General features: G+C 37.0%; 1 protein-coding gene across 1 annotated transcript; it reads right to left on the bottom strand.

Annotated features, from left to right (window-relative positions):
* Positions 1-563: 563 nt before the first annotated feature.
* On the bottom strand, positions 564-24,525 carry LOC140231419 (zinc transporter ZIP11-like). The gene is made up of 9 exons (XM_072311543.1): positions 24,380-24,525; positions 17,960-17,998; positions 14,285-14,440; positions 13,815-13,935; positions 8,130-8,318; positions 7,319-7,388; positions 6,684-6,782; positions 3,823-3,981; positions 564-1,958 (listed from the first exon to the last, which is right to left on the bottom strand). The coding sequence occupies exons 1-9, from the start codon at positions 24,485-24,487 to the stop codon at positions 1,880-1,882; spliced, it is 1,020 nt and encodes a 339-aa protein (XP_072167644.1). The 5' UTR covers positions 24,488-24,525; the 3' UTR covers positions 564-1,879.
* Between the last annotated feature and the right edge of the window lie 2,109 nt (positions 24,526-26,634).

The raw sequence follows: 26,634 nt of genomic DNA, 5'->3' as shown, positions 1-26,634 counted from the left end.
CAAAACTTACTTCATTTTTGGATTGACAAACCTTAGGAATAACGACCTTTCACAATAGTGAAAGTGAAATCCTTCAAAAACTTCACAAAAACATTCACAGTTTGTCATTTGTTTCAGTGTACTAAAATTTTGAATATCTATTGCTCTCCTGCAACTGATTTTAATCAGAACAAATTTTCTTTCTTCCCATAATAAAAGTTTATGGTTTTCGTTAGGAGTACATTAATTGTCCATGCCTACTTAGCCAGGCATATTAGAATCACACTTTGATAAACCCAAGTTTGAGGTTACAAAGCAACATTGGCAGCCAGTATAATGGACACATTGCACTTGTCGTTAATTCACAGACTAGCATTTGTTCGTAATTTTACTTCGTTATTCATGGTTTGTTTGTTGTTGTTGTTGTTGTTTTTTTTTTTGCGGGGGGGGGGGGGTGATAAGCTATTACAAACGGTACTGCTATGATGAGTGGGTTTAGTCAAAGATACCAGTGCAATTTTGAATACCACATCAAACTTTTCCAGTATACCATAAGTAATCAAATGTCTGTAACTCTGATAACATATGACAGTGCAATCTTCTTTATTCTCATTATTCTTGGATATATTAAATATGTCTGAAATGCTGCACATCAAATTTCAAAAGTACAATGGATGATTTGATTCTTTCACATGCTTCATAAATGATCACTTGATATGTGCACAATTTTTGCTATTGACTTGAACTCTTTACCTTTGATTTTGACTGAATGAACACAAATTTGATCAGTATGTACATGTATGACAATTTACTCATATTTCATCAAATCAAAAGTATTGTCAGGTTACATGGATTCATTCTAAACTCACTCTGGCAGACAAACAGCCCTAAGCCCCTGAATATGATGCTCCCTGTATGAATAGGTCCTAGAGGCATATAACACTATACAGTATCATGTTGGCTGGCATGGGAGGGACATACAGAATGTTCCCTCCAACTTCACAACATTCTGTATATTACAATCTTCGCAACAGAACTCTTCTTCTGCTATATCATATAGATCAGTCAGAGAGTACTTTGAGAGACACACATACTTTCAACCTGAATTTTCAGTGGTAGCCATTTTTGAAGCATCACCACAGAGCTCACCTCACACACGGACAGTTTTTGCCACTTGTACATGCAGTGTGTATACAGGTTTATGACAAGCTTCCCGAAATCACATTCCTGTGAGCATCACAAATTATCTCTTGCTCAACTTTTGGAGCACTATTCTCAAGAATTCTGTACAATACCGAGATTCATTCAATAGAGCTGAAGATATTGTTTTGCCATCATTTGCTTTGCTATCATTGACCATGAATGATTGCACAAAAATATTCTGCTGTTGGAGAACATTGAAAATGGTCCCTATAAACCATATTCAACCAATGGCTAACTGGCATTTGACTAACCTACAAAGTTTAAAATTTTCAGCTCTTATAGAAAAAGACTTACTACAAACAAATAAACAAACACATGAAAAACCACAACTGTAAATTCTCTTTTGCCCAGACAAAGTGATATGTATTTTTTTAGAAGAGAGAGATTTTGAAAAATCATTACACACTAGCCTACCAACGTAAACAATCGAAACCAAATGGACTGCTGTACTTTCTATAACGATACATTCAAGGCACTTTGTGAGGTAATGGTACACATGTGTGTCTGCACACCGCATCATCAAAATGGTTTACAATACTGGATCTCATAACAAACTTTGGACAGTTGAGTTTCTGGAAGACAGAGCTATTCATAAACTACCAGCACACTATAGAGTGTTTTTCACTGTTCACTGGCCATCCCTTCAGATTATGTAAAGTCATAGTTTGGAAGGCAGTTGATTCGGTCTAGCCATTTTTCATCCTAGTCCAACGTCCAGTGACATCATGACGACAAAGCCAACGATGGCACCCCATGATGCTAGTCGACCATTGCCACTGAAATACAGACAAAAAGATGAAACATTCATACAAAAGTAGATAACATAAAATTTCAGAAAAGCTGTTTTCAATGTATACTGAAATTACCTCGAGTTAAATCACCATCAAACGCACTAGAATTCCCTACATTGTAAACAAAAGGACTGCTGTCACTGTGCACATAGATTGCTGCTCATTCATATCACTCTACAGAGCAAGCCATGAGATAATCACACAGAAACTGTAATTAATGACCTCACACATGATATCTTGTGACAATGCTGATAAGGCAAATACAATGTATCTTGAGAATTTAAAAGAAAGAATAAAAGAAACAATTATTCACAATAATGCACCCACCAGTACACATTCTAAGCTGCAGAATAGTACAATAACATAGAAATAACTTCCCTTATATCTAAATTATATCTCCAGTGTAAATCTTGTGAATATTAAAACAAGGACTGGCTTGAGAAATGCATTTTTCATTTTAAACACAGGCCCATGATGGTCCAAGACATTCAAAGGACAATTTCAGGATTTTGTTACAATTTTGGATGGATCATTCAGTCCAGTAAATGCTAATTTCTCCCTGCAGTAAACGGCAGCCAGGAATGCAGATAAAAATTGAAGCCCATTCCACTAATGCATAACTCTGCCATTATTCTATGGTAACCTCAAACCACACCAACTCAAACATAAACCTACAACATTGTACATGGGCAAGCCTGCAGAAGTGACCAACTGGCTTCACACAGTCATACAATTGGGCTTTATGTAGGTTTACTGTGCTCCAATAAACAACAACAACAATGACAACAAATGCTATCATATGCGCTTTACTGTACACATGTATGTCTGACCTGTTCATGCAATAGGATCTCAAACAGATGAAATGGTGTCTACTTTTTTTAAATAAATAATAATAATAATAAAAGAATTCATCATAATTTTTTGGTGTTACTCTAAAAGTGATTTACTAAACAAACTTCATTCAGGACAGAGTGGGCAAGGCTGAATCACAAACACCTATTGAACAGTGCATCAATCCACCGCTTACTGTACATTGTATATACACAGATATGGCAGGTAATTAAACTTGTGTCCATGAAGAATATGTACCAAAACCTGTGTTAAATATTGACTCTGTTGCCAGGTGATAACAGACTGAGATCTTGTAGGTGTGTTCTATTGAAGATCAAGTGTATGTATCCTAACAGCTGTTGAGTTTCTCTTCACAGATATCACACAATATCTTGCCACTGGAGGTACAGTTTAAATCCTACGTGTGTGAAGACAGCAGGGGCTTCCTTTTATAAGCATCCAGTGTGTCATGGGGCAAAGCAGATATGACAGAATACGGAGAAGTTATACAAACTGTAGAGAAGGTTGTGAAAAGCTTTCACAGACCCCTCTAAATCCTGAACATTAAATACAAAGCTTTATTTCAAACAGTCTATGGACATTTGAAATTAAGTCTACTATTCAAGCGCATGACATAGTAACAAGAACTATCCAACTATAAAGGCTCATTTTGTTACGTGCACAGTGACAAATTATGCCTTTCTCGACATAAAAACAAAAAATTGTGAAATTTCAACAAGCTCATACACTTTGATATCAGCTCTCTATCAAAAACAAGTCAAAAGTGCAGAAATGCACAATACAGGCTTCTTCTTCCTTTTTTTTTTCCTATGCAGACGAATGACAACAATTGTGGAGTTCACTGTCAAATGTCAAGCCAAGGAGAATGACAAAGAAAGAAAGCAGAGAATCACTGAAGAAATCTTATGCCACTTCCTACCACACGGTTAAATGCATGACAAGAGATCACAGTCTATAATGTTCCCTCCCTCCAATACTTATCAGTACTCCAATGTACCTAGTGTGTGCTTCGGGAATAATGTCATCCACCACCACATAGATCATTGCCCCTGCAGCAAAGGCTAGGGCATAAGGGAGAATCGGTTCAGCTAGGGTGACAGCAACAGCACCCAATACACCTGCCACTGGTTCTACCATGCCACTTAGCTGGCCGTACCTGAAATACAATGAGAGAAATGGGAAGTCTCACATAGCTTGTGTTGCACATTCATGTAAACTTCAAATCTACATTGGTTAAATTACTTACAATGCACTGAACAAATTCACAGGCATTACAACTGTATTACTAAGGGATCCAAGAATTGTTTCTGCTCATGAAAGTTTACACAAAATGCAACAACAGTAAATATAGTTTGTAGCTTTAAACATGTTAACAAAATCTGAATACAGTGAAACCCCTTTATAACGAGGTCCGTGGGACCGGCGATATTACCTCGTTATAACCGGTACCTCGTTATAACCGTACGCATCAAAAACAAAGAAAAACATAAGCACGGAATCATACCCGTCAATCAAATTTATAAGAACATCCTTTGCGTTGTTATTACACAATTATGGATGGTTATTATTGAGACAATAAAGGGAAATTATTTGTAAATTGATACATAAAAAAGACGGAAAAGTGGGGGTTGAAATGCGTTAATTCTTTATTTTTCTTCCAAAAATCTCTTCTCATAATAGTTCACATTAAGTTTTTGAGAAGTAGGCCTACTCGGCAAGATCATATTATTCGTGATTCTTTCTACACCTATCTCTTCCTCTTGTATCGAACCATTCTGAAAGAATGTTTTTTTTTTTTTTTTCGTTTGTGAAATACAGTGAACATCGTAAAATGACAATGAACAAAATCATATTGTATAGAATACGTTTGTTAAGTTTTTCTAAACACCAGCGCAAAATGAGTAACATACATGCGTTGTTTATCGATTACGAGGTATGTTACGCTGTTGGTGCCCAGCGGGAATGCGATGATTTCATGAATCATTTCCGCTGTAATCCTATACAATGTATGATCGCTGCGTCCGAAGGGATTAAAAAAAAATTCGTCCTTTATTTTCTTCCAAAAATCTTTTCGCGTTTTGTACACCCGTTCTTGAAAAATACGCGACAAGGTTGAATTTGGAATGTTGTGATCATTTTGCGCAAATCTGTACCTCATAGACCATTCTGAAAGAAAGAAATTCTTCATTGTGAAATGCAGTTTTAAATGATAATGAACAAACGCAGATCTATTCAAACTGTTAAATGCGTTTGTTTCTTTTTCTGAACACCAACTCAATTAAGTAGATGAACATGCGCTATTCAACTATTTTTACGCTACTGTCACTCGGCGGGATTGCGATGATTTCATTAATTATTTGGGTTTTAATCATATACACTCATATCTATGTAACATTAATATTCAACTATTTTTACGCTACTATCACTCGGCGGGATTGCGATGATTTCATTAATTATTTCGGTTTTAATCATACACACTCATATCTATATAATCATTTGTTACATGATAATGAACAATCCCAGATCTATTCAAACTGTTAAATGTGTTTGTTTCTTTTTCCAAACAAGGACTCAAGTAGATTAACATGCGCTGTTCAATTATCAGTACGTGATTTTTTTACACTATACTGTCACTCGGCGGGATTGCGTTTTCGGCTTTAATCATACACACTCATTTTTATATAATCATTTGTTACATGATAATGAACAAACGCAGATCTATTCAAACTGTTAAATGCGTTTGTTTCTTTTTCTGAACACCAACTCAATTAAATAGATTAACATGCGATATTCAACTATTTTTACGCTACTGTCGCCCGGCGGGATCGCTATGATTTCATTAATTATTTCGGCTTTAATCATTATACATTCATAATAGTTACTTGCCAGCAAAACAACTGGAAGTCGGAACTAAAAATGGAAAGGGTATAATGATGAGTTGCACACGCATTTCAATATTATTGTCCATTTTGGCCACGAGCGTCGCTACATGAACATGATGAAAAGTTTTTGAATGCGTTATATTTTTTTTTTTCTCTCGTTGCGCTGTGGTCTGACCTATCACGCACGCGTATCTCGCGAAAAACAAAATCGAATGATTTTATTCAATAACTTAGTAGGAACATCGGAAGGTATTTCTGTGTCTTATCGCGTGGTTAAGAAGAAAACATGAACTACTCTGCAAAACGGGAAAGAGACATGGACAGCGTGAATTTGGTTTTCAATGTTCCGTTTGTCGCGTGTTTGAAAGCGGCAAGTCAGGAAATGGAACCTCGCAAAAAAGAAAATGGAATGATTATGATATGTTATGTGGTTTAACATGGAAATAACGGTAGGCCCTACTCGGTTATTCGTCACTGATAATGGATGGTAAAGAAGGATAACGGTGGGACTGAAACATGTTTGTTTCCGAGTCTTCATGCTTCAGATAGTAAATGTAGATATCGAGACGGGACGGGCACTTGTGCAGTGCGTTTCTGCGTTCTACACATACGTAAAACGAAGATCGTAAAAGTGAAATCGCTTTTCAATGTATCGTTCGTGGCAGGTCAAGAAATGGAACCTCGTTATATCCGATCAAATTGCTTATGTTTTTCTTTATCATGATGCACCGAAAATGTCCTCGTTATAACCGGAATCTCGTTATAACCGAACTCGTTATAACCGGTTCGTTCTGCCATAGGTTTACACGCAAAGGAAAACGGGACCGACGCGATCACCTCGTTATAAGCGGTTCCTCGTTATAACCGAACTCGTTATAACGGGGTTTCACTGTAATACCTTTGCTTGCTCATTCTTTTTCCCGATATAACCTTTCTATAGGCAACAAGACACACAGAGATCTTATCAAAACCTTACCAAAAACTCCTCCATACTGAAAAGCCTGATCCTCGAAGTGGTAGACTGACTGCAAGGCCTTCTGGGAAATTTTGGATCCCAATGCCAATGGCTAGATTCCTGTCAGTGGAGAGATGATAGGGAGCGATAGTTTACAATGCAAGAGCTCATCAAAAGAAGCTACCATAATCAGTAAAGTACTACTTTTTACTCCATGTGATGAAAGAACGAAAGAAAGAAAGATTTTCTTTTAAAGGCTAGAATGACAACTTCCAGTCAATGAAACTAAATTGGCACTCTGGTGATTGTTCTAGATAATAGTAATACATACGATTTCTATAGCGCCATTTTCCATTCTGATTGAATGCTCACGGCGCTTTACACCAAAGCAAAAAGACTGAAAATACATATACCGTAAAAGAAGAATACAAAAAAAAAAAAGACATGACAGTTTGTCTTCAAAATGCACTGTCAAACAAATAAGATTTAGTTGTATAACAAGACTTTACTGAGGCATATTGACAACTGCAGATTTGCTGAATATATGAATTCTCCACCTAGTATGATGTCCTTCACTTGAACAACACATTCCAGCCTGCATTTTGATAAACTCCTGCTGCTCTTTCCAACACATAACCATTGCCACTGATACTCACCTTGCACTCTCAAATGTTGCTGATGGAGTTTTCCCAACAGCCCCAAAACCCACGCCAACAGCTAGTCCCTCTGAAACAAGTGGGAGAAAAAGTAGTCTTGACAGCAGGATAAACAACTTTAAGACAACAGAGTATTACATATATCCAGTTGCATATAAAGTTTGAAAATCTATCAGAGGTACAATAAACAGTTAAGGGGTCACTATCAGATATGCATTAAAACTGGAAACACCCTACTGGGAACTCGTCACCTACCATAAAATTCATGTGCACTGCAGTCAAATCCTTGGTCAAATTGACTATTATTTGGACTTTCCCCCCTTTTTTTTAAGTTCTGAAAGCAAGAAATGCATAGAAATTCCAACATTCAATGGTTTATTAGATATCTTTCATTCACTCTAGAGCTCTTTGGCTGCACTTTGTGCCCAGCTTATGAATATCAAGGACATCATACTGAGTATAAAACTGCAGCAAAAACAGCTAAGAATAGGTTTGAGATGAAAATAGGGTCTGGTACTCATTAAACTTTCATAAGAGTTGCTTGGTTTGCTTGCAACTGCATATTACATAGAGATATATACATCACTGACAGTAATACAATAATAACTACAAAAATATCCCCATTACTAAACTGGTATCATATAGGAATACACTGTAACCAGTAGATTTGTACAGATATATGATAGATATAGTACTGTGCACTATTTGAGAATACAGTGCAGTGCATACTGAATGCACACCAAGTACAGAATGTATCATACTTCCGTTCCCAATTGATACATACATCTGTACTGTAGGTGACATGGTATACCTGGAATGTTATGAATAGTGATGGCCACAATGAGAAGCAGAATTCTCTTCCATGTAACAAGGCTCCTCTCAGCTGCTCTGTCCCTTGGTGACATGGTAACAGGGTCTCCACCATTCTGGAACTGGACTGCTACTGATGAGTTGAGTGGGGCTGAGCCTGCTTTTCTCCTCTGGGTCAAATTTGAGGTGTCTGTTATTTGGGCACAAAATAGGGGACTATGTATTTTACAATAAATCAATGAAGTATGGAAGAATGAGCAAACAGGCAAAGATGGATATCTTTTTCATAAACAGCAATGCATAATAATACATCCTTACAGATAGTTTGATTGATTGTTCAATAATTGCAAGAATCATATTCATGTAAAACATTCTTCAGAAGGCAAACGTTTTCCCTACCACAACATCCATAGTTTGCTTGTTTTGTTTCTTCTTTAAATAATCTAATCAAAGATCCTCTATTTTCATTTGAATGCTGAAAAAATATTATTGATGGTGCTTGCATATACAGTTGTAGTTGCATAGATTCTACTTGGTTTTTTTTTTTCTCCAAGTACTGTAAAACATGATATATTCGCGGCACGAAATTTTCACGAATTGGAGCCGACGGCCTTTTTCGCGGCAAGAAATTTTCGCGAATTGCCACTTGCGTTCAATGCATATAATGTAGATAAGAAATTTCGCGTGCATTTTAATTTCGCGAATCTTGGCGCTCGCGAAATTCGCGAAATTAAAATGCACGCGAACATTTCTTGTTTTACAGTATTCCATGTTGTTCTCTCTCTCTCTCGTCTGATCATAATTTATTTGTGCAGATTTAAACATGCAGCTTATGCCATGGAGACATTTTCAAAATTGTCTCACAATTCGTCGCCGGTCACACGAACCGACGAATCACTCGATTTTGGGTCAAATTTTAGATTTTGAGATTTTCAATCCTTTCGATAGTAGACATTCCATACTACATATTCTGAAATTCTCAGTGTGTAATTCGGTGTAATTTTTATGTAGTTATCACTTTTGTAGAAGTATGTAATTCCATTTGTGAAAATTATTTGTTTTCCCCATAGACGCGTGTGTTAAACAATCAGGCGATTCGACGGTTCGGTGACCGTGCGTACTAGTACGCGCGGTCACCGAACCGACGAATCAGTGCGCATTGACTTGCGTGTTGTTTTTGAGATTCAACAGTTCATTGACCGCGCGCATAGTGCGCGTACTATGTAATAAATGTGTTGACAATGACAACGCTCAATGTACATGTACATATGGACACACATGGAAAATGACAACGTTCTTTGCAGACCGAAAATACATGCATGCAGCTCTTTGACGATTTCCCGCTTATTTGTTAACAATACAATTCGATAAAAACTTCACAAGTTAGAGCAAGAATTGAAGTCTGGTGTACTACAAAAATAATTTGAAATTATAGACATGAAAGTGTAGCAACCATAAGTAAAAAATGGGCTAACTTCAAACGCGTTTTTCTCGAATTGTCATTCTTACGCAAACCTGAGGGATTCGTCGGTTCGTGTGACCGGCGACGAATTGATTGAACTGAAAAGAAAAATGCAAAACTACAGGCACTTTTTGAAGAAGTGGTCCATGCACAACAAGTATATAAAAGTATAAAGAGCCATGATGGATTTAATTGGGTACTCTTGACTACTTGCATGCATTTACTACACATGTATCTGTAAGAAAATAAGATTTGAAAGCCATGATTTTTTTTTTGTCACTCTCTAGTTCTTTAGCATGTTCATCTCGACAGATTCAATATACACAGGTCTTTGTATATAAGAACCTTTATGCGTTATTGTTTGCTAAGCAAATAACTTCTGTCAGAAAATGACCTTCCCTCCCTCAGAGGTCGAAGGCCTTTAAATGTCAACCACGTTTATAGTATCCTACACTTGTTTTTTATGGCTTTCTCAGAACCATGACGAAAGTCTTTGCCCATGTCTCTGGTGAAATTACAGTCAAATATGTCTTAGCAGCCACCTGATTTATGAAGACACATTACAATTCCATCTGACAGAAATGTGGTTTGAAGCTTTGTACACGTAGGAGCTACACTGTAACTGTCTAATTAGCTGGCAGCCATGTAGTTTATCTTCTGCAGGCAATATCTCACTTTGTACAGTTGCCATACATTCTGGGGGGTGTTTCATAAAGCTGTTCATAACGTTACGAACAACTTACGAGCGACTGGTGATCAGTTCTTGTGCTGAATTATGGAAATTCTTATAAGTGTAGCACATCAGAATTGATCACCAGTCGCTCGTAAGTTGTTCGTAACTTTACGAACAGCTTTATGAAACAGGGCCCAGGTTGAGTCCTGGCTGGTGACAGGGTAATCAGTTCCTATTCCTCCTGCCAGAGTTTTCGTATCTCACATGAAGTGAGACTAGCATGTGACATGTGTCACAGATGGTATTAAAATAATGTAATAAAATCCAGTGGCTTACCAATTTCTTTATAGTGGTGACCTGTTTATAAAAGCCTCTTTTTTCCCCTTGGTTTGCTGCTATATGCAGATTTGACTGGAATTGCATTTTCTGTGTATGCCACAAACACTAATCACCCCTGAAGCACCATATTCATTCTACGATTATTGAGCGCCCTTCAAGGTTCGAATACGTATTTAAAGTCAATATTCCACATTTACATATCACATTTGTACATTATACCTGTGACTTGCAGAAATCATATCTATGGCATAAAATCGTCTGTTGAGAATGAGAAGGGCTTTAAGTCTTCTCGAACACTATGGGTTTTGTGGTCACTTAACGCCCTTATCATTCTCAACCGACGAAATGTATTTTTGTTTCTCTACATTGTATATATGCATCTTTTGTACATTCAAACTATCTATTCATTTTGTCATCCCAATCTATCTATAGCTGTATCTATCTAACTTATTATATTATCATGTTCAAGTTATGTTTTTCTGTATGCAATCAATTTGTCCTTCAATATCTCTACCTATGTACCTATCTATCTATCTATCTATCTATCTATCTATCTATCTATCTATCTATCTATCTATCTCCATATACATATACTGTACTATACCGGTACTACTGTAAAATCTATGGTATGATAATGCCTTCAGAGAATTATCATAATAAGACTCTTGTTCTGGTTAGTTTATGTATGTAAAATGCCAATTTCCATTTACAACTCCCAGATAAGGCTAAAAATGAGAGCTGTCATCGGTCCATACATACATATCATATTGAGAGTGTACTGAACTCTACTGCCAAGAGAGGATGCAGTATGATTGCTGTTGTGGATATGTTTGTACAATGTAGGTACAATAAACATGCATGCTTCAAAACCTTTCGTCATGAAATAGCTCCATGCGCCAGGTGTACATGTGATTTCTGTTGGAGTAATAAGAAATGGTACGACAGGTTGTAGACTTTCAAGTGTCCCACTCACCTAATCCACCATATGATCAACTCTCATTTAGTTAAAACATTAAATATTTGATTGTGATTAATTACAGAAAGCACTGTATATGAACTTCGACCATATAGGCTTGCAGTCCAAAGGCAACACAGATGTGGCAGTTTGTTCACTAAATGAATTATTATCCAGTGAATCTGTGAATATACAGGGTCTGTCAGAATATGGGGCTGCAGCCACACAAAATGTGAACATAACAAACTCAGTAAAACTCATATTTCATGGGTTCCATCCCAAGATTTTTCTGAGGGGGAAGGGGGATGATCGGAGGGAATATTAGCTCTAGAACACACCAGGAGCACTTACAACTCTATCAAACCCCCTCCATCTAAAAAAAAAAAAAAAGTAAAAAAAAAAAGTAAATGCTATAGTTAAAAAGAAAATGGTTCACAGCCTCTGGTATACAAAATCTATGAAAAGAGCTGTGATGATTTTCTAATATTTCACACCTTTACAGAGTCTCTTATGATTGATTTAACCTATACGGGGATTGATCACAAGTGCAATGTGTCTGATAGGTTATTTGCAGTCTGCAGCATGACAGAACCTGATTTTCTCTATTCTTTATGACAGCTTGCCTGATATTACTTCTAGCCATGAAAATAAACATCATTTTAAGAAGGATACTGGTAGCCGGTAAATATCTATTTTTGTTATTTAGGTTCACTACTGAGACTTTATTGCAAAAAAAAAAAAGTAATTTTAACTTGAGCACATCTAAAATACATATATGTGACCCGCTACAACAAAATGATCCTAAAGTCGGGCGAGGTCGATTATTTGAAAATTGCATGACACAATTCCCTAATCTTTCTGCTTTAAATTGATATATAACACGTCTCATAAAGATAATCGGCTGCGGAGATATCGATGTTTAAAAGAGAGCATGTCAAGACGTCTGGGAAATCACTGTTCCGAGAAAAGCGCCCTAAAAGTTCTCCTTGCGACGCAATTACAATCAAGAGACACGCAAGTCAGTATTCACCTCCGGACAATAGAAGTTAAGCCCTAGCAACCCCCGAAATGCTCATTCAAACACAGCGTCGGCGGTCTCCTCACCGACCAATCAGTGACCAGGATGTCAGGAGAAGCGGCTAGGCATAGCGCAACCCGCCCGCACGCACCAGTCGACTGGGCAGTGTGCGAGCTTCACGCTTCGGTTAGCGGCAAGCAGCAAACTGACCAATGACATCACTCTGGTCGTTGTTAGGGGCGGAGCCTATGTGTGGCGCTCATCCAAATGTTCGAACCAGTTTCTGCTTCGTTGAAACGCCAAAAAAACATGGCTCAGAAAAACGCTACTTTTTGGTCTTTCCTTTCATCGTTTTGCTTCAAAATTTCGACAGATGATAGAAGACATGTCAGACTCTAATAATATGTCAAATTCAGAAAATCATAAGTTTTGACCAATTTTGATGCTCTAACTTCAAACTCGATTTTCACGGCTTCGACCATGCGCGACTTTAGGACCATTTTGTTGTAGCGGGTCACATATGTATGTTAGCAAGAAAATACATCTTACAAGAACAAAGAAATAGTCCATATAATATGTCAATACGAATGACAGTACTTCTATCAATCAGGTTGGGAAATAAAGCTCACTTTTGGAGGCTCCTCAAATTCCACCGACTTTTATCTGCAAATTATTTTTGGTGCAAGTAACCAACCATGGAGTGTGCTTCAGGTCAAACTAACAACTTACCTAGTGGTGAGATTATTCTACAACATTCCCTATATACTACACATGTACAACGTATATCATCATAATGCACAAGATGGTTTTAAACCCCATTGAGCTTGGCTAGCCAACAAATGAAAAGTAGTGTGGTAAAAACATATAAGGCCATAATTCTATGATTATCTGGTAATGAGTTCATACAACACTTTACTCTATGGCTCTATAAAAATACCTCCAAGCAGCTGACTTCAAGACCTGTTTTCAATTTTGTAGAAATACTATAGCATGAGATGCAACTGTCAGATGTGCTATCCTGGTTGTGGGTGCCACCTTAATATAAAATTTGATGAAAAGCAGGGTTATTGGCAACCTCCCCCCCCCCCAAAAAAAAAAAGAAAAAAAAAAAGAAAAAAAGAAAAAAAAAAAGAAACAAGAAGTCTACCTTCCAAACACTGGATAGAAGGTATCAAGAGAGAGAGAGAGAGAGAGAGAGAGAGAAAAAAAAAAGGAGAGCCTTGAATATCAGAGTCATACCGAGACTTTCCTCATCTCCAGTGTGTGCTACGGTGGTTACTTCAAGTCCTCCATCCTGGTCATCATTGTGAAGTTTGGCTTCAGACTGCAGTGCCAAGGCAACATTTGGCGATGATACACCCTGATAGAGAGTACAAAAAACACAAGCATGTAGAATGTAGAAAGAAAACAAATACTTCACAGACAAACTTTTGAATGCGATCAATGAATCAGAGCACCAGACAAGTTATGCTCATGCTAGGCCAAAGTGTAAATTGGCAGTCCTTCTGAAGCCGAGCATGAAGTTATCATTGTTTATTGACGGCGTGAGGTTCTTGGATTCCCTCAGATGTTTCGTAGGCATCACAAAAGCACAATGCAGTGTAAAAGCACCTGAATGATTTCATTCCATAATTCATCACAACTTAGAGCAAATGTGTATTTTGTCAGGTTAGGAGGTAATATCTACAAGTAGGACTGTTTGCACTTACCAGCAATGGTAGAAACAGGTCGGCCCCATAGACGAAGAGTGCTCCAAGGATGAAGCCAATGGCAGCAGGCACAAAGGACCACTCAGCATATCCTTTAGAGGAGGCTAACTCAATGGCTGGAGACAGCAGGGACCAGTAAGATGCTGCAACCATCACCTGATGGACAGACAGCATGTAATATTTAGGCTAACTGATTCATTCATACACAAACATTTGTACAAAGTCCAAGTAACGTATGTCCCCAAAAAATTACAACCGGATCCTCTACAATGATATCTGTGAAAATTGTGAATCAATCCAAATACAAATTCAGGGTATGAAACTATATCTCACTGCCCACATCTTACAGAAAACCCCATTTGATTTGCTTCAGTGGTCAGAGTGAAATGAGGAATTTTTTAGAGGATGACAGGAATCTCTTCCCTCCAAGTTCTGTCTATTGTATTCACACACAAGAGCATCGAAGTGCTAAACTTGGAAGAATCAGACTCATGACATGCCTTACAACAATCCACATTTCTCTTGTGACCACTTAACCAAATTGAAAGGAGTTTTCTGCAAAACAGAACTAAGATGTTATATTTCAAGACCCAGAAGTAGCATTTAGACAGTTCAATCACATTGGGTGTTATCAATGCGAATATCCGATTGTAATTTTTTTGGGGACATACTGTACAGGTGTACATGATGCATGTACAATTTCGTACCTGTTGTGTACTACATGTGAACTTTGGGTGATATGGTGGAGTGATCGTATTGGTTGTAAGAAGAATGTGAGCAAAAGAAAACAAATAATAATAACTACAGCAAAAAGACCCAAATGATTTGTGTTACACAGGTCTCAGAATAGGCATTAAAGGGTGTGTACAGATCTGGTCGAGGTGAGGATATAGCTTTTAACGTTTTGCGGAATATTCAGAAACCACTCTAATATGTCAAAGAGCATGCAATTCTAAGGGGTATCAAATGTTTATTTGATGAAAATCGGTTTTGAAATGGCTGAGATATCCAAAAACAAGGTGAAACAAAGAGATCCTAATAAAGTTGTGGCCTGTCGCCTTTTATCATTATCACTATTCTGGATATCTCAGCCATTTGAAAACCAATTTTCATCAAATAAACGTTGAATCCTCATTAAAATTACATGCTCTTTCATATTTCATAAGAGGTTTTTCATTATCTCACTTAAGAATGTTCAAAACATGAATCCCCACCTCAACCAGTACTGTACAGTCCCTTTAATTCAAATGACTTAAAAAAGATTCCTAACAATACTGGCAAAGATCTACGTGTACCTGTGTGGCTTCAAGGTGGAGAGGAAAATTTTCACAAATTTACAAACTAAGCATAACAGATGTTAAATGCTTATCTAATGATTATTGTCACAGTAACTATGAAAGCTAAAAAAAAGAATAATAATAATTACATAGAGCCACAAAATATCATAGTTATTTCTCTAGATGCATAACAGGGGATTGAAAACTTATCCATGCGACACCATAATGACCGCATCACTTCGTCTTGCCTGCTCTGATATGGTTAGTAAGAATTTATATGATTACAGTGTATTACAAATTTGTAAAATGGCTTCACACAACAAAATCCAACAATAATAAGTTTGAGGCAAAAAGTATCCAACTAGGATTGCATCTCTATGGGCAAATATCTAGTTTCTTGAATTAACTCTCATTTTTTAGGAGACTTACAAATATTGGTTTGTTTGTTTTTTCAGCAAGTGTATTAAGAACAGTAATATGGAGTCAAAAGGGGCCTGAGCTTTCGATCCTACTGTAGCAGAATCTTCGTCAGAGGCAAATAACTTTGCCTCTGACGAAGATTCTGCTAGGATCGAAAGCTCAGGCTTGCCTCTGACGAAGATTCTGCTAGGATCGAAAGCTCAGGCCCCTTTTGACTCCATTTTACTTCATTGGCTCGCCTTCATTGGATAAGCAGTTTTCAGCAGCTTTTTTTGGTACATTAAGAACAGTAATACACTGTATGAGCACTCAAGGACATTCTTTATGTAGCAAAAGCTACTTAAAGACAACTAAGCTTTTCCTGACAATGAAGACATGATTCATTTCCTTGTTTATCAGACAATGGACTCTTTTACATACAGTTTGGCCACCATTTTATCAATTCTCCTGCTTGACTCTAAGACTGATTTTGAGATCGAAGGGCCACTTTGTAAATTGTGAAATTTGATGCTACAGAAAAACAACAAAAGGATTCAATCTCTCTTTGATTGGGAGAAGATAAACTTCACAAGGTTAATTAAAGAAAAACTGCTGCTTGACTATTCTTTTTTTTGTGTGTGCAATAATGTAATGCTAATATGTTTTGGTTATAGAAGGGTTAAAGCTTGAACCAAACACATAATACAGTGTAACTCTGCTCAAATTATAACTTTCATAAGTTAATATTGTATACTTGTCTTCTCTACCAACACTGCTTTTTCATCTTAAACTGTTTGTAATTAAGTTTCAAGTATAAATATGTAATATGACAGGACAGACAGGGCGTGTGATAAATCAGGGTAACTTGATTAAAACACAACTTTAGACAAACAAATTGACTTTAATGTGAGCTACACCATAAATCACTGTCAGTACCTTATGCTCCGAATGCAAATCTAAATAGTTTCCTTATGGAGTACATCACAATGGAGTACATCACAAGTTTGAAATATAGATCTTTGTGAACATTAATCTAATTTATGCCATTTTTTTTCTAAAAAAAAAAACATTTTCAACAGCGTTCACGACTTGTGTAGATTGCTGAGTACACACAAGGTTTGCCTATCATGCAAGCACTCATCCTGGAAATGCTTATTTGGCTATACTGTTATAAAGGAATTAACTGATAGAACCATGCTTCATAGTTCTTTCAGCCCCTTGTTTAAAGGACCTGTACATCTTGCTAAATGTTGACATCTAGAGAATCCTATACATCCAGAAGGAGGTAAGTTTCAGACAATATTTGGTTAAAGTGCATTTTCACTTAATATATGTGTGGGTCAAGTGAATGCACCAATATTTAGTAGAACACACCAGTAAACGTTAAAAGAAAATAAGAATTCCATTCAAAAGATTTGAATTCTTTAAGTTTGCCATAGCCAGATGACAAGACTAAAACAGTTTGCATAAAACAATGTAAGAAAATATGAAGAATAGTCAACACATTTTCACTTTTCTTGCATAACAAAAGAGCACCTGACTTGCATCTTTCAGAAGGCAGGGGGAATAATATTGTCGGTTGAGAATGATAAGGGCGTTAAGTTGCCGCTAAACCCATAGTGTTCAAGACCACTTAACGCCCTTCTCATTCTCAACAGACGATACTACCCAAAACATACATTTGTACATCAGTAACAAGTTCAAACTGCGTACTTCTTTAAGAAAAACACAGAAGAAAATGGAATTATTCATCATTCTACACGTAACAGGTACACTGTAGTATTTTCATCCAGCGATGGCGGCAGTGAAACTTCAAAAATTCATAATCTTGAACAGGCTGTACAATTTTCTTAGCTGATTTTCACTGATGTGTTCTCCTAATATTGCATATGAATTAAGGTGAACTTGTCCTTTAAAGAGGACATCTCACACAGGATTAATAATGGCATTGGTAAACTGATGAAACATAACTGTAGATTAATGGTTTGTGTGCTCTTACCCCTGCTGCAAAACCAAGACTTCCATCCAATATCTTTCTCTGCAAAACAATAATAAAAACAATCAGAACAAAAGAATCCTTTACCAATCATTATCAACAGATACATTTTTGAGGGAAAATTTTGTTGAATATATAATGTACAAGTGTGTACATGCAGTCACACAGTTAACCCATTCTACACAGTATGACTTTACCAAGTCCAAATCCACTCTCAATTGGATAAGGAAACAAAATATGTGTACTGTATATTGTAGAATTATAATTCACAAAATATTCAAAACTTCACAGATGTGTTCTACTAACATTGCTGCATTCAATCCATAAGTCAATCCACATACAAGTACAATTTGGGTTTCATTTCCCTTTAATGGCTTGTTAGTATGGGAATACAATGGAATGGGATGGCTGGCCTGGCTCGGATATTGATTATCAAAGAATCCTCATAACATACTGTGCATGAATACAGCTTTATTACTGATTGATGCACATATTCCCTGCCCAGTGCTATTCATGTTTGTTTGTTTGTTTTTTTTTAATACCAGTGGGCAACGAATGAATGAGGACACCCATGAATCCCTACGCTACCAAGTCTTTAAGTTTTCACATGTTTCTATAAACAGTGATGTCGGGCATAGATTTGCACAGGAAAATACTATGAAAATCATTCTGCTGGTTGAATATAAACAACATGTAGCAATTACAGCCAATCACTGCCAGGTTACTACATATATGTACAAGACTGTGACAATTTAATGAAACGGTATTATGAAACTAATTCTTGTGTAAAAGTCTGTTTTGTTTTGTTTTATTCTACAGTCTACACTTTCTCAGTATCATTTTATTAAGTACTGTGACATCGATCACACATTTTGCTGTACAGCTTCCATATTGAAAGGAAAAACATGGCATTAACCAAATATCGACAAATTTATAACTTTTTAAATATTGTCTAACTTTCCTCAAACTTTCACAGAGTGTTTCCCTAATCTCTCTGCATTTGCTGAATCCACATTACAGTATGTTTTATGGAATATTTCCCTTTATGAACGTACCATTCATTTGGCTGCCTGCCGGGGTTTGTGAATACAAGGTGTACCACAGCTTGAGGGCAAACTATAAACAGTGGCCAGCTGAGCAAACCACACCTTAAACCTTACCAACAGTGTTGACTCCTATCAGTTAGCATAAGATCATCAATATGAACCAAGACCAATATATTTAGTGGGATTCGTATTGACTGCATTTAGCGAAATACAATGTACATATCTTGAGATTTGCTTCGTGATCCAAATCTCAAGCTTTTGCCCTTGTGGACATAAAAATCTCACTACAGTAAATAGCGCAATCAGCATCAAGATCCAGATTCCATGAAATCATGCAATTATTTCACAATTATAGATCTGTTAATCTTGGTAGTTTCTCTGAGTTTGCTGTTGCAATTGAATTATTATTGAATTCAATAGTTTTTAAGGTTTTTTTTTAATTGCCTTATCTGTAGGCACATTCCCACACAAACATGAATGTACTTGTAGACACAATACACAAACACACACACATTAAACTCTCCCCCCCCCCCCATGCACACACACACAGAGACACACATACAGTGTACATTGTACAAATGCATCTACATGTTTAATTATGACAATATTTTAATTGAATTCAATGATTTAACTGCATGGTTGTTAGGGTGAATTAAGTACTGTAATTGGGCTGTAAGCATAGGTTTAAAATGTTTTGAAATATGATTATATCAATGATGATGGTCGTAATTATATGTTTGAATACAATGTACAAGTACTGTATGTACAGTGTACATGTACAGTATGCAGGTTTGTATGAGTGTCTTTGAGTAACATACATTTTTGTTGTCAATCACCAATGAAAAAACAAATTTCTGTCTCAATGACTGAACAGACGATGAATACTCACATCATATCATATCATCATCAGAATAATTTGAGAAATAGCATGATAATTCCTACTGCAGGAATTGTGTGAAATGCTGGAGCTAATATTCTTGAAATTATTTATCCTGTCATTCAAAACACATCACAACTGCGCACAAACACAAAGGGGGTCACCATTTCCGCAGATGTCAGGCATGTGCAGTTTGGTTGACAAATTATCGCGATCAGCAATTAGTGGGATCATAGTATGTGTACAAGGTACAATAAATGTCCATCTGAATAGGCACAAGAAAACTTGGCATTTGGATTGACATGAGAATTGAATGACATCACACTATTCTTTCTCTATTGTGAATTACAATAATTGAGAAATAGCATGATAACAACAGAATATTTGGCAAAGCTTCTCTTTAATTTCATTACCATTTTAGAGGTACTGTTTACCATTGGGAGCAGTGATTTAAAAAAATGTTCAAGTTATCATATTTAATGCATACATTTTATGTGTACTAGGACAGTTGTATCACAAACATCCCATCACATACAAATTTTGCAATGAAGCCTAAAATATTTACAAGTATAAGGAGATTTTGATTACTATTTTTCTAAAAACCTTGATCTGTAGATCTATGGTTTATTCTAGAAACAATCTAATTTCAACTATTGTTCACATTTTGTATAAAATTTACTTAATATTGACCATTGTATAGTGATAACATTTTTACATTGTTTGTATCCCTAACTCACATTTTAGAACTACTGTGAAGTACTAAATCTGGGCTTTTGTTTCATCTGCAAATGGTAAATAATGGCTTTAAAGGAGATGTGACACTTTATATAATTCAGTGAAATTCTCACAAACGCAAACACGACAGCTAGTTTTAGAGTTCTGTTGTTTACATGGCTTGGCCATTATTAAGTATGAAGTAGGGACAAATACAGTTCGACTTCGATTATCCGGCCTCCTTTTATATGGAAATCTCTATTACTAAGTATCTGGACGCGTTCACACAGTAAAGGACTTTTTTTTTTTTCATCCAAAAATTGAGAAAAAACAGTGACTTTAACATCTTTTCATGGATCTATTTCACTATCAAGATGTGCATGATAGGTTTCTCAATATCTAATGAGGTAAAACATACATGATTTTCACATAAAGATATACTTTATTTTTGTGAAGAAGGGACTACAATTTTGCGCAGGCTAGCATAGATTACACCACCGTTGCGGGGTACACTATCTGCCTAGCTGCCAGTGCACTGGGATGGCAGCTTGGACGGCAGTTATATACATTAACATTGTGTCTCCCATATTCAGCCAATTCGCTTATCCGCATGAGCGCCGGTCCTGACATGGCCGGATAATCGAGGTCCAACTGTACTCCAATTGTAATGTCCACTGATGAATTTGCCATGTCCCCTCACATTTTGCAAACATCCACATGGCATTGTCCCACAAGCATTTGGCAGAAAATCCTGAAATATTTTGCCATTCACATTAATTCATAGCAGGACATGGCAATGTCAAGCAATCAATGACTATGGTACAATATCAATCAATACAGCAAATTCTGGGAAATTATGAGTAGACTGTTTTACCCAATGCATTGACATAGAATACTGACCAAATTACTTAGATCATCAGCTCTGTTGAAAACAATTGATGTGATACAATACTCGCACATTGCATTAGACCAACATTAAAAATTACTTAAGATAGCCACTGAATAGAGAAAATTCTATCTTAATCTAACCTGATTTCCACTGACCCATTGAAGACAAATCCCGAGTATACTCGGGCAGGTGTACACCTGCACCACAAAACCATTAAAAAATCGCCTGACAGATTGTGAAAGAGCAAACTTTACAAATGTAAGCTTTAAAATGATGCAGCACTATATACATGTACACTGTTATTTTTGCGAGGTTTTAATTTCTGCGAATTTTGCAAATCACTGCTGGACTGCAAATTTAACAACGCTCGAAAATGTCGCCATGCGCTAGGGTAATAGCAAACTTTTGTTAGCATTGGTGTCTATTCGCAAAAACAACATCTCTGGAAAATGTCTGTGATACAATGTATCCTCAATCGCGAAAATATCTGTACTTGAAAATACCAGCTTTTACAGTATAACTCAAGTCAACTGGACCCTCCTAACCCATCAAAATACTGAAAAGAAAATATATACTGTGGAAAAATGTTTACTGAGAAAAGACAAGGGCTTACTCTTACCAAGCTGCGCTAGCTGTGCAGTGAATGGGACAAAAAAAAAACAGGGTGTGAAACTCCACAGCATAAACAATGAAGGGATTATCCGATTAACCCATTGAGGACGGTTTGATTTTGCTACAACATGCATTTCCCATCTATAGACGCTTGCCCGAGTATACTCGGGACTCGTCCTCAACGGGTTAAGCTGAAATTGATCCTGGTCTATTAGTACATTCTTTCCACAAGTGACCAATGCCAACTCTCAAAGCAGTAGCATCATCTTTTCAAAAGTTATTAGAGTTAAAAGTGAAGAGTGTGTAAAGGGTTTCTAAGAAATAAAAAGGGAACTTTAACACCTACGTAATCACACTATTCTATCAAAAAGTGTCCTAGAAAAATTGCTAAAAACACAATTTCCCACTTGCTTTTACATATGATCCCAAACTCATACAGTGTACCATGATGTTGATGAAGTCTTGCTCTTTCAGAAAATATGAAAAATTCAAGATTGACCATGTTGCCCCATCTCACCTATTTTGCGTCCTGACACAAAATCAGTGTGTGCGACTTTTTGTTGGTTTTGTGATGCTGGTTCAAATACAATGTCTATGGAAACATTCAACTTACAGTGTTTGTAAAGGACTTCAAAATTATGCTTGATGAAATCAATGTAGAAGAGCTGGTCAAAAAAGCTCATTTCAAAATCTAAAATCTTAAGAAATAAATCTGTTGATCACACCGACTGTGCGGGATAACAGCCTTCAGGCAGTGATTGCGCAGAACCCAACCAGAACCAGAACCAGAACAAAATCAGCTCATTGGGCTAACTTTCACTGAGAATGACAATTTCTACATCAGCGTCATGTACTGAAGATCAGATCAGATTTATAGATCAGATCCTTAAGCGTTTTAACCCCTTCTTCTATAAAGCTACTAAAGAGGCTTTGGAATTTAATGATGCTGTGCATGTATGCTGTGCTATTCAACTGGCAGTGTACCTCATGATCATGATCAGTGGTATACTGGCACAAGGTAGTGGTACTAGTATAGTAAGGGTACTAGCTCTCGCGCAGGGACTTTGGAATGGTCGCGCATAGCGTAACTGCGTATACTGTAGCAAGCAATATTACGCGTAGGTCTAAGCGCAAAATTTGCCGATACGCCCATGGAATAAACATACCTGACAACCGCTAAACATGAGAAGGAAGCAGGTAAGAAATTTTGATTTCGAACAAATTTTTCACTAAATTTCCAATTTTTTCGAAAAAATTTTTCACGAAATTTCCAATTTTTTACCTTGTAATTTACCTACCTTAGCTTAAAATCTGTTTTAAGGATGTTGTAGCCTAGACGTGTCGTCTCGCTTATCTCGTTCGTAGCCGATAGAATTTGTAATTTGTTCGATCGATCATTTATAATATTCTACGAAAGCCGAAGCACGTTACAGCCGCAGAGGGGCAGACACTTTCACACATGAAACTACATAGGGCAGCTGCGCGACCTTTACATACAGTACCCCGAGAAATTGAACGCATAAAATTAAGTCCAACATACAAATGGCCACAGCGCACTACTCCGTCATTGTATCATCAGGAGATTCTGGGAGGTGATTTTTCTGCATTTTCGTGATATTTATTGAGAAATTCAGGTACGATTGTGGAATAATTTCTATTATAAGAGCATCACAAATTTCCGTGCGCGATATCTAGACCCCTCAACCATACTACACTGTAGTACCCCTAACAATAACATACTGTAAATTTACCGGTACCTCTGCAGTACAAGGTACTTGCCACTTGCTTACTTAGTATGTATTTGACAAATCACGTTGATGTCAGTTTAATTTTTTAACAGTAGGCTATAGGCCTACCGGTAATTCAAACACGCATAAGAGAGGGATATTTTACTCACATTTTATTATAGAAGTATTTCTGTATCATCTGAATTATATGCAAACATAACCTGATAACAGAATCAATATACAGTAAAGACTAAAGTTTACATATTTACTGTAGTCTGTAGATCTTAGTAAGACCTATCCACAATAAACAGACAAATTGAGATGCTTGACATTGCATTAAACAAAGTATGACTTCCGTGAGTTTCTAGGCTATCGGATCTTGGACGTCACACTGCACTTGGAAGTCAGCAGACATGACGCTGGTGCATGGTAAAGTGCACCCGCCCACAGCAAACTACAGTCTGACAGTATAACAATGAAACAATTCCTACTCACACGAATTTACACATGTGGGATTAGGCAGGTCCTTCATTTCTTGTAGCTGTTGTAGGGTCTTACCTTTCCACTTGTAAACACAAATACAAGAGCAGCTCCGGCAGCGGTTAGTCCCCAAGTGAATAGGGTGCCAAGCAAAGATTGGGTGACTGGTTCGTATTCTTGTAACATCGTTGCAGATTTCTAAACGTCTTGAAAGTGATGAGGCTTAATAGGTATGAACCGTGTATTTGTTGCGCGCATCAAAAAGGGCCAGAGGTTCTAACCAACAAGAGCGTACAACCCTAAGAGGGTCTACTCGCGCGATTCTACACGTAAACGGATGTAGTACGCCATGGAGCCCAACGGCGGCCATTTTAGGAAGCAAACCGCTGGATTATCGCGAGCGTCTAATACGTGACCTATTAGGAGTGAATTCTGTCTCCCCTTCATTTTCTCTCTTTTAAGGGGGCAAACAGCCGTGTAGCTTTGTTTAAGACCTCAAATTCCCATTTAGAAGCATCATTTATACCTAAAGATGAAAAAAGAAATTATAAAATGTCCATTATTTTCGAATATGTAGTCCCTCAAAGTTCGAGCTACTGAAACACCTCCCTCTCTCTCTCTCTCTCTCCCTCTCTCTCTCTCTCTCTCTCTCTCTCTTTCGCCCCTGCCCTTTTGGCCTTGGGAGGGAGGGGGGGGGGGAGTGTGCCCTGGATTTTTTTTTTTTTTTCTGAGGATCATCCCCCCTGTATTTTCCAACTTAGTATTCTTGTTTTTCTTTTTTTTTTTTAGCACACTTGATAGACCTTGTCACGATGATCTGCAGTGCGAACCTGTTGAAGATTAGATTGAAAATTCTCAAATTATTCCACAAAAGGTGGTAATCATGTACATGGTTGAATTTTAATTCTGAAAATGCACAGGCTCCCCTTCGGTCCACCTCTTACACAATGAAGACGCGCATATTATGTCGATCTTGGATGAAGAGGTCGCGAATAATAACAAATTTAGCCACATTTTCCCTACATTTCCTCTCTTTTTTAAAATTAAGAATTGCAAATATTCCCCCAAAATGTGCACCAAATCATATCAATTCTGAGAATACGAAAGCTCCCTCGTGTGGGAGGGAGACATCGTGCTAAACCTCCCTAAACCTCCCCCCCCCCCATACACACATCACTATACTTAAACACATGGCCACTTTACCCAGGAATATTTTTCTATATGAGGGCAAGAATAATCGACATTTGTTACAATAACAAGACGCATTGTTTTTAGGGATCAGCAATGTATAAGATGATGGTGACAAAGATCACAATTCTGATAAATAAGATAATTCATACTAAGAAGAAAAGTGCTATGATTGATTTTTCATACTCAAGGGGCTCATTTCATAAAACTTGTCATCAGTGACAACTGGCACATTTCTATGATAAATTTGCTCTCAGCCAATCAGATGCAAGGATTTCAGTAGATTGTCACATCTATGACAAGTTGTCACTGATGACAAGTTTTATGAAACGGGCCCCAGGACAGCACATGATTCAGCCAAAAGGGCTGTTCCTCATGTCCGTGCATCATAACAATAAAATAATAATAATAATAATAATATCATGCAGCATTCCTTTGGTCCATGTTAATTCTAATTTCAATTCAAATTTAGATTAAGATTTTATTTTCAATTTTCAACAAAATGTACGAAGAAATATATGAAATTTGACATGCGTGTCGTTGAAAACACAGCGACCCGCCGCGGTCTATGCAGGGATACATTATGTTCATGTCTATAATTATGATCAGTATCAATACACCAAAAAAAAAAAAGGAAAAAAAAAGAGACATACAATTCACACATTTTAAAAGTGCAACACAGCGAAAAAGATCAAGATTTCTACACTACCCTAGCCACGGTATCCCCCCCCCCATCAACCAAAAGAAGAATAGAACATATGTTCTGCAGCTTTTCTGGAAACGACTGTATAGAAAGGACTCGTGCAGGTTATATAGTGTATATATAATACTGTACAGAAAATCCCTCGTGCAGGTTTATGTCTAATCATACAACATGCAGTTTTATTCGAACTCCCTCTTCTTTATCAGATTCGTCGTTTATTAGGTTTCCAGGTTTGCTTTTCGTTCTTTGTATTGAGTCATTTATGTCAAGGCTACTCCTGAATTAATGAATCATTATGTATCATGTGCATTTTGGTGCATTTTTACAGTTACGTAACTATGTTCTTCGGGTGACAAGGAATCTTGTAAGCGCAATACAGGTGGCTACTTGTATTTCGCTATGCTCTCGTATATTTTATTTCTTTCTCTTGCTCTTTTTGCTC

The sequence above is a fragment of the Diadema setosum genome, chromosome 8 (genome assembly GCF_964275005.1).
Source record: "Diadema setosum chromosome 8, eeDiaSeto1, whole genome shotgun sequence".
NCBI classification, from domain to species: domain Eukaryota; kingdom Metazoa; phylum Echinodermata; class Echinoidea; order Diadematoida; family Diadematidae; genus Diadema; species Diadema setosum.
The sequence above is the reverse complement of the archived record's forward strand: the minus strand, read 5'-3'. Positions and strand labels throughout refer to the sequence as shown.

Excerpts from the sequence above, each read along its gene's own strand:
- LOC140231419 (XM_072311543.1), bottom strand. The coding sequence starts at position 24,487 with ATGTTACAAGAATACGAACCAGTCACCCAATCTTTGCTTGGCACCCTA. Across the intron at positions 13,936-14,284 it reads ACCTGTTTCTACCATTGCTG|GGTGTATCATCGCCAAATGT; the intron begins GTAAGTGCAAAC and ends ACTCTCTATCAG. Across the intron at positions 7,389-8,129 it reads CACTATTCATAACATTCCAG|AGGGACTAGCTGTTGGCGTG; the intron begins GTATACCATGTC and ends CACTTGTTTCAG.